The sequence below is a fragment of the Aristolochia californica genome, unplaced genomic scaffold, assembly GCF_029961685.1.
Source record: "Aristolochia californica isolate CCGP_79_NKW_82.1479 unplaced genomic scaffold, dmAriCali1.0.hap1 SCAF_12, whole genome shotgun sequence".
Classification (NCBI taxonomy): domain Eukaryota; kingdom Viridiplantae; phylum Streptophyta; class Magnoliopsida; order Piperales; family Aristolochiaceae; genus Aristolochia; species Aristolochia californica.
In genome coordinates, this window is record NW_027181793.1 from 29,918,414 (window position 1) to 29,932,653 (window position 14,240).

The window sequence follows — 14,240 nt, forward strand, 5'->3', positions numbered from 1 at the left end:
CTTAGAACAAAGGTTACACAACTCACCAAGTTCACCAAGGATTTCCTCAGGTTGATTCAGTTTTTCACATGGCCGACTCGAGTCGAGGAATAAGAACCACTCCCACTACCCAAACCACACTTAGTTGAAATAATCGGGTAGGTTGGGTTTAGAATCAAAGTGGTACCCAAGTGGGAACTAAACTCCCTCTTTTCCCTTTCTTTACTCTATGGTTTGACCATGTTAGAGCATTTTCTTGTCATCTACAACATTGCCCAGTGGGTCTATATCTCCAAAGCCAAGGAAGACCACCCCAACCTTTGGTTCTTCATCCCCTTCTTCCTTCCTCTCTTAGCTTGGAAAATGCCCCATTTCCTAAATTTGAACATAGATTTTGAACAATTAATCAATTAAATAATATATGAAAATAGTTATTATTATATAAATGATAAATTATTTAAAGAGTAATGTTGATGTTGATGTAGTCAAATGTGGTAATAGAGTTTTTCTATGTATGAACAGGTATAAATGATAGAGTTTGATGCTTTAACTAATTTAATAATGATTAAAAACAAATTTTATTATATTTAATTAAAAATCAAATGAACACCAATATGATTAGACGAGATTCTATTAAACATATACCAAGATAAAATCCATTTTTAAGACATTGAATTCAAATTTGAAGTTAAATTGATGATTGAATAACTTAAGCTTAGATGGACTTAGGTCCATAATACTTTTTATAATAATAATAAATAAAATTATATATTCAATAATCATAAAGTAATAAAAATAATAGAGTTTGGTGTCTATTTTAGCACTGGACCATTTTGGTCCAGTGTGGGCTCGACTCTTGAAATCGAGTGGGCCACCCAACTTGGGCTATTTGAGTCAGATTTTGGATGCGAAAGTTCGAACAAGGAAAACATGGCCAAACTATTTTGGAAGTAGAAGAATAATATATCACTTTAGCCTCATGAAACCTATGTTAATTTAATTTAATAATCGGAAACGTTATACTAATCATTGGATAATATGAGGAATTGTTCTCTATGCATAATTAGGTCCAAAAGGTGATAGAAGAGGTATAAAACTGTTGGTCTGTTGTGCCTCTTTAGAACGTGGATTTCGAATATAAGCCCACAGAAGCGATATGGGAGTGACCTAAAAACAAATATTGCCAAAATTCAAACTATTGTTATTTGTTGATTGGACCCCTCTATCGCAAATGTTGGGCCATATCGACCCAATGACTCCACTCAAACAGAATTTACAGACTGGTTATAGGCGTGAAAATATGACATCCAGAGAGATTCAAATGTGTTAAAAACAAAACGGTGGACCATCGATCTATTGACAATCTTATTCAAGAAATGAAAAGTTAGCTTTCATACTCCCCAACTGATTCTCCAAGCACTGATGGCGGATCCAACCTTGTAAGAACATCTGGCACTCCTGCTGTATCCCTTATGATCTGCAAATAAAGAAATGAACCTGTAATTAGACATAATATAACGGGCCATCGGTACTGTCATATGAATAAAAAAAATACTAGGTGGAGGTAAGTGATCAAGAATAGTAATTTTCCTATCCACTCAATATTTTGGATGGCAAAAGGAATCAAGCAGAAATTTTTTCCATCCCCCAAATTCAGTACAAAGCACTAGAATTTTTTTTAAAGTTTTGGTCAATAGAAACTATTAGTTAGTTTTTCCCAGAGTTTCAAATTGGCACCAATACACCCTAAGACAATTAAGTTTTTCTTTTCTTGTTTTAACAATATATACCAAGGGTAGGTTGTAATCTGTCATGGAGATAATGAATTTCTCCTTCCCAGGCGAGTATACTTCACCATGTGCAGATAGATGTCAACCAAGAGAAGAATAACATAATCTAGTGACCGCATCACATTTGATCATATTGGCATAGAAAAAACCAGTCTTACTTCATCTGTAAGAATCGTAAATTCCTAAAGGGTATGTTTCCCTAGGGTAAGGATTTGTGGAGACAAAAAGCTCCTTTCTCTGAAACAGGGATGCATGAATGATCCCGTGAAGAAGAAATTGCATATCAGCAATTCATGGCTTGTTTCCCTAAGAAGTAGATAGCTCTCACTGGGATCCAGCAAGTATCTCAGCTGTTGATTTCATAAGAATAAAGCATTAATAGCAAGAACTTAGACATCCAAAAACTAGCAATACGCCCAACTGTTTTTAACTCTAAGCTAAGTCAAACACTTACCAATATTTCTTCATCAAGGTAAGAAATCATGAACATTCTCTGAAAAGTTCCATCTGAAAGACAACAGGTAGAGATCAGAGCTGATTCTAACAGCTGTACGTTTCGTAAAATAGGCTCATCAAATAGCTGTTAATATCCCGGGTTTTACGATAGAGATATCAAGATACAGTTCCAAACTTCACTCAAGGAATCCATTCCTCATGTTGAAATCTATGCAGAAACTTAGACACCCAAGGAAATCTGTGCCAAATATAATATCATGATGAGAACCAAAGGCAGAGAAAATTTTCAAATATACAAATGCAGTGATTTGTTTGAAAAAAAAAGCATCCAAATAGCTACAGTTTTCATATCAGATAATTTTGGCGCATTATTCCATATCAGATAATTCTTAAATCTGCAACAACAATGTATCAGCATTCGACATACAAAGCATTTTTATTTTGGGAATGGCTTCAACTTATCACTATAACTGGAACAGAGAGTTTCAAGAGATTAAGATCAGCTTTAAATGTGTCCCTCTTCCATTAAGTTTTATGTTCATTTCTGAATAAAACTTCTTAGATGCCAAAACTAAAATCTAGCAGACAAATTAAGCCTCGCAATTAATGAAGTCTAACAGAACTAATAGAATATTGTACGAAAGGAAAATATCATTCTTATATAATATTTTAAATAAAGAATAATTAAAAAAAGAAAAGAGAGAGAGAGAGAGAGAGAGAGAGAGAGAGAACAGTCTCCTTCTTTTCCAGTGCTAGAAAGAGGACGGCCTGTTTCTGTAGAATATGGTGTCCGCAGAGGGGAGATCCTCCCTTTTCTGCAAAAATCCTCCCCTCCCCACGTCCCCCCCTCCTTCCTTTCTCATGTCCTTTGAGACAAGGAAAGGGAAGGGCCATATGATTCGTGTTAAAGGAAATTATACCACTCCCTTAATGGTTCATGTTACAATTAAGAGAATTGTTGACCATAGTTTAGAAATATGACATGCAAGTTGCCGTATTTGAAAATGGGACACATTTTCCATAACTGCAGTCTTGAGAAACCACAGTTGCACTACATAAAAAATGCATGATCAGTTATTGCTGTTATTAGCAATAAAGTACCCACAGTTGCACAACTAACTGAACAAAATAAACAACTGAAAATAAAAAAATGTCTTTTGAGAAGAGAATAAAATTTAGAATTTCAGAATTTACTGCTACAGAAGCATTGAACTACTTACTGAGAGGGATTTTAACTCCATTAGCTGCTGCCTCCTTTATGGGAACTGGGAGTTGCTGTAGGGTGCCAAGTGCTTGTCCAAAAGCACTTTTTAGCTGTTCAGGTATTACCTCTTCACTAACTGTAGGTGTATCAATAATGCCTTCAACATACTCCTCTTTCATTCGCAGAGGACCCTCCACTGACACTTTGCATGTCAAAGTCACCTTGCTATCTATCTGACATAGAGAAGAATGGCACTAACAGTTAAATAGATGGAATATGCAATCAAGAAAAAGAAATTCTTTTTTCTTTTTCTTTTTTGATTGAATGGAAAGAATAGGTAAGAAGGGACAAGTTCAGAAGCTTGATAAGTCCAGAGACAATGGGATTTAAGGATATAGCAAGCAAAAGTTATATAAGCCTAGACAGCTTTATGCCCTCTCAGACTAATATTTAAAACTGGTACAGAACTTGAAGGTGCTAACTATGCCACCAGTAAGACACACAAGCACAAGATAAAAGAACATAACATAGATAAGAGAACTTCTAGTGCTCAAATAATTAATGAAGATTACAGAGCCATCTGCAACTCAAGAAAGGCTTTCACATGGAACGAATCAGGATGAAGTGCCTTCTGTAATGTAAAGGATCATTAGGAATGCACAAAAGACTGATAAAGAATAAGATATAATTGGTAACAAACTCCACAGAATTCTAAACATATTATCCTGGAAACCAAGGGGCTGCCGTACTCTGCTGCCTCAGTGTTCCTTCGAAATGACAAATCTGATCAAAGACTCAAAATCATTGAGGAAACAATTACCGAGCCCAAAAACTTTAGATTTGCTGTAGCTTTTGAATAGCCATCCTTGATCAGCATATCCATGTCCAATAAATTCGCTATAATTGTTGGAAACCGCCTGTGAAGATCTCACAATTACACCAAAGAAAGTATTCAAACTTTTAGGAAACAATGGAATCACAAAGAGCCTCTAGCAGCGATTTGGGCCTCTATTTCATGTAAATTCAATTTTTTTTTTAGAATAATGGTGTATCAATGAGTGAAAGATTAAGGTGCTCACTCAAAGAGAAATTTAGCTGCAAATAATCCTGGGCTGCCTGCACCAAACCACTGGAAACTCCATCGACCTTCCAGGTAGGGCGATCTGGATGAATAGTAAAGAGATATCCATTGTTTTCAGCAAAGCATGTTTCCAAATAAATTGTGGATGTCACAAACAATTAACAAACACAAACATATGGTAAAGATATGTTGTTGGACGGGGTGTGGGGTTCAGTCGCTCAAGGCCAGTGATTCGCTCATTCACATCAATCCGTTGCACATCGGTTATCCTTCCACTTACCAGAGCTTCAAGACCTCCAGAATCCTTGAACTGAATTTGAGTTTCAAGGAAGCTACATATGAGACAGAAGACCAAAAACCAAAGAAAATGAAAAGACAGACTCAACTACATAGTAGGAATTATTGTTGGCTACACTCGCACTTAAACATAAAATATCTTACTTGCATGGGGTATATATCTGATCAATTGGGTCAATTCGGTGTTATATAAGAAATATTAAGGTACTATGTAAAAAAGTGAGACAAATAAAATGCAATGAAAAGTTGACATGTCATACTTTACCTGCTAAAGATTACTTTAGGGTTCCCAAAACAAAACATGAACTGCATTTGGAAAAAATAACTATACTTTTTTGGACGTAGAAAAAGATAATTATAGAAAATCAACAAATTAAATGAATGCTTAATGGAGGACCACTATTTTGTTCAATAGAAGACATATAGAAGTTTAGCTAATAAGATACTGAGGCTTTAGGCTCAACTGATTTTGCTTATATAAAGAGCCTAAAGAGAACCGAGACAAATATATCACAACTTAAAAATTAAAGATTCCAAAAAAAACTTAAAAATGCTTTTTAATTATAGATAAGGACGGAATGGGTTGCAATTCAAGATAAGTAGCTACTTCTACACTCCAAAGAACATAATTTACATAGAAAATTGAAATAAGAGAAACTATACTGAGAATGCGTAATCAAATACGATTACGTCAAAGCTTCTAACGAGATACATAAATAAATAAATAAATAAGAGATTTGCCAAGGACAGAGCTATAGCTCGCAAAAAATATCATAAAGTAACCTAAAAATATATCAGAGAAGAATATGGTAACCAACAAGTAAATCTATCAAACTTCAGAACCACAAATTATCTGCGCAACATTTAAAAATTAAGTAAAAGAGCATCGAGCAACAGATAGAAATTATTTTTGAAATTCGCCAAACGTAAAGAACGATTACAGTGTGTAAATATCTTGCCCAAACAAAAAAATAAAATAAAATAACTCCAGCATACCGAAAAATCACACCAAATATTGGAGAAAATTCAAATGAATATAAAAATAGGACTCACGGCAAGCAGAAGAGATTCTTTAGCTGAGAGTTTCTCCATATCTTTAGCGTAAATAGCCGAAGCACCTTGCTCTGTCTGCTGTAACATCGCTATGCAACATTTACCGTTTGATTTTCGTTGGCGAAATCGAGCAGAACTCGCCGGATTTCGGCGAGTTCCCCCCAGTGAAATTGTAAGAAGAGATAAAGAAGAAGGTGCCGCAGAGACCGTTCGGAGGTTAGGTACAAGCACGAGCATTGCAGCCATAACAGAGATGACAAAATCGAAGAAGAGACGGAAGAAAAAATAGTAAGCTTTAATTGGGATTTTAGCTCTCGAGCTTCCGAAACAACATTGAAATGGTTTAATCCATAGAAGGGAAGCAGAAAAGCATGGATGCCTACAGGGGAGTTTCCTGTACTATATAAGATACCAGTGAAGAAAACTAGACAAACGATGGCCTCGTCTGGTCAAGTTGGCAAGCTTAAACGTAAACGAAAAGACTAATATGACCTTCTCTGGTGTTATCGATAGTGGAAGCTGAGCCTGCGAAGAGGGATAAGTATGTCATTCAATAGACTAAAATTACGTAAAAAGGAAAACAGTACTGCACCTGTATTTTATGCAAAATTAAGCAGAGAGTTGGTTTTGACGGAAAAGACTAATAGTAAAATAAAATACAGACACAGTACTATTAAGTTTTATCTTCCTGTAGCAACCCTGGCTGTAGCTAAGTTAGTCCTGATTATTCCCAGTTTTTAGGTCTGACATAGGATAAGCTACAAGTAATTGATAAACATTTTTTTTTATCATTCATCATTGAGCTTCATTCAAAGGTTACCTAACATCCTATTGTTACAGCTTTTCTTCGATTTTCAGGTGATTGAGTTTCTTCCTCCGTTCGTTCAGGAAAAATATATATTCAATAATACAAATATATAAGTTACATTACCCCGTTAAAAAGGTGAGTTGAAAGGATTTAAAATAGATGAAAATTTTGTAAATACCATAATCTTGATAACCAGTTTGCGGACTCTCCGTCAGCACTAAAATAGTCTAGATTGTCGATACAAGAAGCATATTTCCAGTTACCCAAAAGCAAAAATGTTTAAATTCCTTTGTAAGATAATATACCTCATAAAGTGGAACAAGAACACATATGTCTTAGACCAAGTCAAAAACACACAGGAATCGAAAACCCTCATCAATTACATTAAGTTACGAACTTCCCCTTCTGGTGACTACACTTGGCTCTTCAACAAACTCTCGAGGTTTGTGGGAGAATCATCACACAATTAAATCCAGCATCTTCAGTCCATGGACAAACCTAGCTTATTCCCGCATCAGACGCACATCGCATTAGCCACAATTTGGTAAACCTGACAACAGTCACTACACTACACTGAGACATGGGCCATAAAATTCTAATTTATCCCCCTTTCGGGTGAGAGGGGCTTTAAAAAACACGACATCACTAAAACTTGTTCCGATACCAAAAGATGCCCTTATCTTGGGACCCATCATCGGCTTCAACGTAGACGCACTCCCTGGCCTCCCTCCACATGGCCTTGTAGACTGGAGTCCCGTCGCGATGATAGTACTCTCCCAAGATGGGCTTGATGGCCTTGGTCGCCTCCATCGCGTGGTAGTGCGGCATCGTCGAGAACAAGTGGTGTGCTACATGCGTGTCTGTGATGTGGTGGAACACCTTATTCAGGATCCCGTAGTCGCGGTCCACGGTTGCCAGCGCTCCACGCAGCCAGTCCCACTCCGACGAGTCGTAGTGCGGCAGCGCTGCGTGAGTATGTTGCAGGTAAGTTATCAGCACCAAGAACCCGTTCACGATCAGCAATGGCACGCCGTACATGCACACAACCCACGCTAATCCTCGCACCGCCGCAAAGCGAGAGAGTCCCCATAGGACAGCCAGCACGCCCGCATCAGAAACAAGAATCTGAAGCCGCTCCCGGTCGTTGTAGATGGGTCCGTAGGGATCAAAATGGCATGCGAAACGGTCGTACTTGCGGCCGGAAACGTTGAAGGCAAGATACAGGGGCCAGCCAACGGTGAGAGAGGCGAATAATATCAGGAACCTGCCTGGTGGGTTATTCAGATACTTTGAGAACCAGGCGACTTGCGATTTTGGCTTTGGAACAAACACTTCGTCGCGCTCCATGCTGCCAGTGTTAGAGTGGTGGCGGCGATGACTGTACTTCCACGAGAAGTAAGGGACGAGGAGAGCAGAGTGGAGGATAAGCCCCACGGTGTCGTCCAGCCACGAGTAGTCGCTGAAGGCGTGGTGGCCGCATTCGTGGGCGATAACCCACACGCCGGTGAGGACGCAACCCTGCATCACCCAGTAGAGGCTCCAAGCCACCAGGCGGAGAGGGCCGCTCGGGATGAGAGGGATCAGGTGTGAGGCGAACAGGTATAGGACGGTGACGATGGCGAGGTCGTAGACAACGTAAGAGAAGGATCGGAGGACAGAGCGCTGGAAGCAGTGGGGTGGGATGGCCTTTTTTATTTGACCTACCGTAAACGGAGGCTTCGCGCAGGGCACCCGTCCCTTGACGCCGACTTCCTGTTGCTTGGTCGGAGGAGCGACAGACATTCTACCGCCAGCACCCATCTTGCAGCTTCAGCGTTTCGGTGTCTCAGGAAGCGGGACCTGGGAAAACAAATTAAAAAAAGTTCAATAACAAGTTTAAATTCGTTTTTCAGCCTCGAAGAAAGATGGGTGTGTCTTCCCTTGGAAGAAAGGGCTGACAGATCAGACATGGGCCGACATAACAGAGTTTTGAAAGCATAGGAGAAAAGTCCAACGACGACGCGTCAAGTGGGACTACGCCACAGAGACGTTGTCTGATACCTGTGGTCTCGTTTGGAGGCTGAATCAAAAATGAAAAATCCCCCTCCTGCCCACCCGATTATAGTATTATCATTTTATGTTACATAATATTTTAATAACTCAATTCAGCACCGTCTCACAAAACCGAAAAGATGTTTTAAAACAAACGCATCAAAATCCAAAAGTAGCAAGTGGGAGAGGTACGTTAAAGGCCTAAGATATCAGCACCATTAAAAGAATATTAACTCTTTCCCGTGTTAAAGTGTTGGTTTTCATTCGTTTTTTATATTCACAAAACTCGCTGGCTTTCTTGTGGGCTGCCGCAAAAAGATTTTATAGCACACAAAGACAAGAAAGCTAACCAGATAGCCAACAGAACGACAAGTGTATTCAATCATGCCCAGACGATCTCTTTCCTTGAGGACAATTGAGATCAGAAGACAAAAACAACTGTCAAGATTCGAGCAAACAGTAATGGGGTCATAAATAGTAGACCGGTAAGCAAGTTGCGATTTATTTTCCACGCCATTAACAATAGATCCAATTCAAGTCATTTGGCATTATGCTGATGGAAAGGCCAAAAGGAGGATATATTTTCAGAATAGACCGACCTACAACCGCCAGCACCCCTAACCGAGACGCAAGAATGATCGAAAGCAGAAACATGGCCAACTGCGGAGGAAACTTCACTTCGAGAACCTAAACCACAGACTTGTTCGGAAACGGCATTTTAAATACTTTTATTAACGTAAAGAGAAGATATTAAGAGAAAAATATAGAAGTTGAAATGGTGAGAGTTGTCATGTCGGCTACTTACCAGCAGTCGATGGAAAACCCACAAACTTCTTTGGTAAAAGAATATTTTGTGAAAAGAGAATAAAAGAGAGCATCCTATATCCTGATAAGAGGAGTTGTGATGATAGCTTTGAGCCCATACGGATAAGACTCAATACGTCCTTCCTTTCCCTAACTAGACAGGACATTGTTCAATGCATCTGGGAGTTTTCATACTTTGCCGTAAAGTAAAAATTTGATGCCGCTAAATAGGCGGTATTTAAGAATATAAATATGTTTGCGAGCGGAAATTGTGTTCTTTGCCGTAAGTCGAGCAGTCTAAAATAAGAGTCAAATTAAGATCTAGTCCAACGTCGAATGCGGCTTTTCCTTGGGCAAAGGAAATTGAAGCCTGAACCGGGTTTTACTTTCAACTCCGGCAGGACATCGGCAAACATTTTCAGCAGATTTTTCAATCAGAATATAAGAGCCAAGAAGACAAGAAAAAATAAATAAAAACTAACGACAAAAGCATCTGCAAAAAAAAAAAAAAAAATCGTCTTCTCAAAAGAAAATCAGGATAGGAAAGAGGAAGCAAGAACAAAAGAAAAACTTATATAATCACACTCAAATAATACCATGTTTAAAATTTTTACTTAACCAGCAAGACAAAAAAGAAAAGAATTAGATGGGAAATCAAGCAAAAAAAATTCCCCAAACTCTGGGAGATTAAACAGCGATAGTGAACGCTGCCGGGCGATACCAAAAAAAAAAAAAAAAAAGGGAAAAAAAGGCAATCACTCAATTAAAAATAAAAGTTAAAACTTCGTCTCTGTAACACAACTATTACTACTTTGCTCTATCAGGACTATCGGAGGATCGAAGAGCCTGCAAATTAAACTCAGTGAAGAAGCATCGATCTAACATAAGGCGCAATATTGAGCAGAACATGCGACATAAGCTAGATCTGTCGTCAGAAACGCTCAGGAAGCGTTTCCATCTAAAAAAATCTAATAATGTATATAAATGTGAACCAGGCCTGCCAAAAGCATGCCCCTCGAAACAAAACCTTGAACAGCAGAAACATCAAGAGTGCGATGGAGAAAGTAAGAAGGAAAGATCCGTACCTTATCGGCCAGAAACCCTCCTCCTTCGGCCCTCTCGCCCTCTAAGTATCACCTCTCTCTCTCTGTCTCTCTTTTTCTCTCGCTACGACTATACCAACATGCCGGTCTGCTCGCCTCTCCCTCCAACCGGTATTTAAGCTTTTCTTTCCCTCCTCCGAATCGCCTGAAGATGCTCTCCGTGCGAAAGAGATGCCCTAAGCTCCAAGGGTGGGGCCCTCCGAGATTCCATCATGTCCACTCGGGCTTCGTAGTCAATGCCACATCTGACACGTGGATACTTTCAATTGGTCGCACTGACACTTTTGGCTGGGAAACGGAGGGAGAAAATGAATGACCATCCATAACCTCGCAATCTGGAGTACTAATCCTTTGGAAGATCTGGGCTTGACGGTTCAGATCGGTTCTGAGGCAACAAAAAACCTCTGGGGACAGCTTATCGTTAAAGTGACGAGAACGCCCCCCGACGTCCTTGGGAAAAGGTAAAACATATGGCTCTGCCGCGAGGCAGGGATAGCATCACCGAGTAGTAGGTTGTCTATATAGGACGGTTGAAGCCTTTCAATACGAAGGTCGCCTGCCCCGATATCTTATCCTTCAATGGACTCAAATCTTTCTTTCGTATTTATAATTTACTGTCCACTCTTTAGTTACGTCCAGAGAGAAGTACAGCGTGTCATTTTTATTTTGTGGCTGTACCCTAAACGGCTGTAGTTAGAACCACAGGGTAAGGGGGCGACTGTCCCCCAAGCGGATGGTCCAGGGAAAAAAGTAAAACAAACAGATAGTCGAGCACGAGTCTGTGATTTTCCACTGCTGCTATCATATTCAGATTGGACCCGCAGGTTGAATCAGGTTCAAATGAATCCAGACCCTGTATTGGACCAACTTGACCAAAAGTTAACAAGTGCTTGGGCTAATTGAAAGAGGCTACTTCTCCCTCTCTACTGCCCCCTTCTGTCTTCCTTTTCTGACCAAGAAGAGGGTGAGGGAGAATATAGAGTAAATAATCACAAATCCTTCCAATTCGACGCCGTGCAATAGAGACAGGGGTCCCCTCTCCTCCGGGAGAAATGGACAAGCGTAACGATTCCATCTCTTTCGCCTAAAAAGGGCACCACAGGACTCCACATGAAGGTCCTTCAAATCCGTAGGACAGACTGCCGAATCTCACACCAAGTGTCCTTCTCAACAACATGGATGAAGGTCACGTACCCCCGTAACCACTGACAACTGCCAAGTGCCAACGGCCACGACACGATGGATCTTGACATTTTATTTTCTTAATTAAATGGTAGCTTCGACGCCCAGACCATTTTAATACCAATTTGGTAGGCGATGGAATTTGAAATCGGGAAACCAACAGATCCTTCAGGGAATTAAGAATGGGTTCACGTGCCCCGCGCTCCGTGACCATCAAAATGCCAACTTGCGGGAAGGCTTTTGTTTTGTTGAGTAGTAGGGGATTTGGCGGTTAGCTATCCCTATCTTATCGAGCCATGTTAGAAGAGGTGGGTGATTGTTCACTCCTTCTATTCGTTGAGCTCAACAAATAACCTTGACTTGATTTGAGTACTAAGAATTAGTTTTTTTTTTTTAATTTAAATTTGGTTTCAATAATACTAATAAAGGAGTTAGATTAGAATTCAATGAGTTCAACAACAAATTTAGACGGACCAATAAAATAATTAACCCATGCCTTCCACTATCCAACCACCACACGCATGTCCACAATAAATTAACAGAGAAAGCTTGGACTTTTCCAAATAACGAGAGAGCTTGATGCAGCTTCAGTTCTGTCTATGATGATGGTTTTTTACCGACCCATCGTTTGACTTAAGAAACCAACAAGTCACAACGTGTTAGTGTTTTTTTCTTTTATAAATATGCAAAGAAAGAAATGTTCCACCAAAAAATGTTTCGTGTTCTGTAATATCATCTTGATTTCTCCTCTTGTATTCAGAAATAAGCAAGCAAATCTTAACATTTCGGCTTTCCGAGGGCAAGTTCCTCCTTGGGGCAGCAATCTCGCCGACCCAAGCAAGGGAAATTACAGAGATTTAATCAAATCTTACGGCTTCCATGGACCAGATGTCCATTTCAGATGTTCTTATCGGCTAAGAATACAGGGGGACATTTTGGTGGCATACCGTCAATGCATCAAACAACCCAGCTTTGCCAAAACATAACGTCATTATCTCCATGACCATGATCAATACATATTTTAAAAAAAATGATAAAAAGGTTTAAAGCCCAAAAAACAGGAGATAACAATTCGAGTTCTTTAACTGTATCCACCTCCAGTCCCGTATCCAGTCTGGACGGTGCTGCCAGACCGAGGATTATGAGCTCCGCCCATGGGGTTGGACGTCCCCACCGGGTGAGACCTAACAACGCCTTCGGTAACCTGGCCGTGTGTCTCCGCGCTGACCTGCACCCGTTTTGCCTCCTTCGAGGCAGCGTTCTCAACATACCCCTGTTGCTTGTTCTCCTGCGCTTCTTGAATCTTCTGATCTTTCCTCTCTCCCGCCATCTCCTTCTTGGCTTCGTCGTGGGCTGTCATCTTCTCTATCTTTTCCTGCACGACGGCCTTCGTCTTGTCCATACCCGACTTGGCCGAGGCACCCACATTTGCTACCGCCTCCTTGATCGACGCCGCTGCGTTCTTTCCTGCCTGCATCTTTCTTCTGTCTCGCTCTTTTGCGTATTCCAAGAATGCAACAGAAACGGTCACCTTGATCGAGATTTCGGTCGAGCTTCCGTGTATTCGACCCGTCTGCTACTCTTAACGACGCGTAATGAGAACAAAAAGAAGAACCATGGATGTGCATGTGACTGACACGTCGTCGTATCAATCCCTACGTGCCTGCTCCGAAGAGAACGAAGTGTATGTTGATGACGCGTGTACCAGACCTATCCGGGCAATCCTGGTAAGATTTGTGAAGTGTTCGAGTAGGGCGGACGGATCGGATCTGGTTCATGGCTTCAATAATCAATTGGATAGATGTCTTGGCTTAAACATGATTTTGACCGAATCGGATTCGTCCACAAAAACAGTGCGATATTTAATTTAATAACTTATAAAATTATAAAATTACACTCTTGCCCTTGAGGCCCACACTCCCTCCTTTCTTGGAGGACGCGCTACTTTCTTTTCTTATTTCTTTCACTTCTCTTCTACTTCCCTTCTTTATTGTGGCTAGTGTTAGGTCGTCTTCATTCCCTTTTTTTCTCCTTGGATTGTGTCAAAATGTCATTTCACTGATTTATTTAGAGTTAGAGACCTGCACCAAAGTTTGAAGAAAAACAATAGGAGACTTGAGCAAAACAAAAATTTCAACTTTGAACAATAGAAAAAAAACTGCTTAAAATTTTGGATTTCTGCATACAACAAACTGCTAGCGTTTTGATTTTTTCATATACCAATTTCACATTTTTTTTCCTATTGTCTTGCCTTTGCTACTTCATATACCAATTTCTATTTGTAAAAAAATATTAAAAAATAATTTTCTAAAAAAATAAATCAATATTCATTAATTGTTATAAATCGAATAAAGAGAATAAATAGCATTTAAGTCAATATATACCCTAGTTATACCCAACATAAAACTTTGAAAAGACAATCCCTACAACAATTAAATACTTCTAATAAAGT

The 14,240-nt window shown here is 39.7% G+C and overlaps 3 protein-coding genes across 3 annotated transcripts; all 3 read right to left on the reverse strand.

Moving 5' to 3' along the window:
* Positions 1-1,143: 1,143 nt before the first annotated feature.
* On the reverse strand, positions 1,144-6,211 carry LOC137946258 (probable plastid-lipid-associated protein 13, chloroplastic). Its single transcript, XM_068792483.1, has 7 exons — positions 5,861-6,211; positions 4,697-4,820; positions 4,509-4,590; positions 4,250-4,346; positions 3,446-3,662; positions 2,224-2,276; positions 1,144-1,456 (listed from the first exon to the last, which is right to left on the reverse strand). Exons 1-7 carry the CDS (start codon positions 6,104-6,106, stop codon positions 1,364-1,366), a joined length of 912 nt encoding a protein of 303 aa, XP_068648584.1. The 5' UTR covers positions 6,107-6,211; the 3' UTR covers positions 1,144-1,363.
* Positions 6,212-6,947: 736 nt separating this feature from the next.
* Positions 6,948-10,731, reverse strand: LOC137945507 (delta(12)-fatty-acid desaturase FAD2-like). The gene is made up of 2 exons (XM_068791432.1): positions 10,589-10,731; positions 6,948-8,507 (listed from the first exon to the last, which is right to left on the reverse strand). Exon 2 carries the CDS (start codon positions 8,466-8,468, stop codon positions 7,314-7,316), a length of 1,155 nt encoding a protein of 384 aa, XP_068647533.1. The 5' UTR covers positions 8,469-8,507; positions 10,589-10,731; the 3' UTR covers positions 6,948-7,313.
* Positions 10,732-12,869: 2,138 nt separating this feature from the next.
* On the reverse strand, positions 12,870-13,265 carry LOC137946860 (11 kDa late embryogenesis abundant protein). The gene has a single exon (XM_068793147.1). The coding sequence runs from the start codon at positions 13,263-13,265 to the stop codon at positions 12,870-12,872; it is 396 nt and encodes a 131-aa protein (XP_068649248.1).
* Positions 13,266-14,240: the final 975 nt, after the last annotated feature.

What these genes read in the sequence shown, in the direction of transcription:
- LOC137946860 (XM_068793147.1), bottom strand. Translation starts at nt 13,265, where the DNA reads ATGCAGGCAGGAAAGAACGCAGCGGCGTCGATCAAGGAGGCGGTAGCA.
- LOC137946258 (XM_068792483.1), bottom strand. Translation starts at nt 6,106, where the DNA reads ATGGCTGCAATGCTCGTGCTTGTACCTAACCTCCGAACGGTCTCTGCG. An exon ending in AAGAATCTCTTCTGCTTGCC is followed by an intron (nt 4,821 to 5,860) that starts GTGAGTCCTATT and finishes ACTCAAATTCAG; the next exon opens with TTCAAGGATTCTGGAGGTCT. An exon ending in ATCTAAAGTTTTTGGGCTCG is followed by an intron (nt 3,663 to 4,249) that starts GTAATTGTTTCC and finishes TCTCTATGTCAG; the next exon opens with ATAGATAGCAAGGTGACTTT.
- LOC137945507 (XM_068791432.1), bottom strand. Translation starts at nt 8,468, where the DNA reads ATGGGTGCTGGCGGTAGAATGTCTGTCGCTCCTCCGACCAAGCAACAG.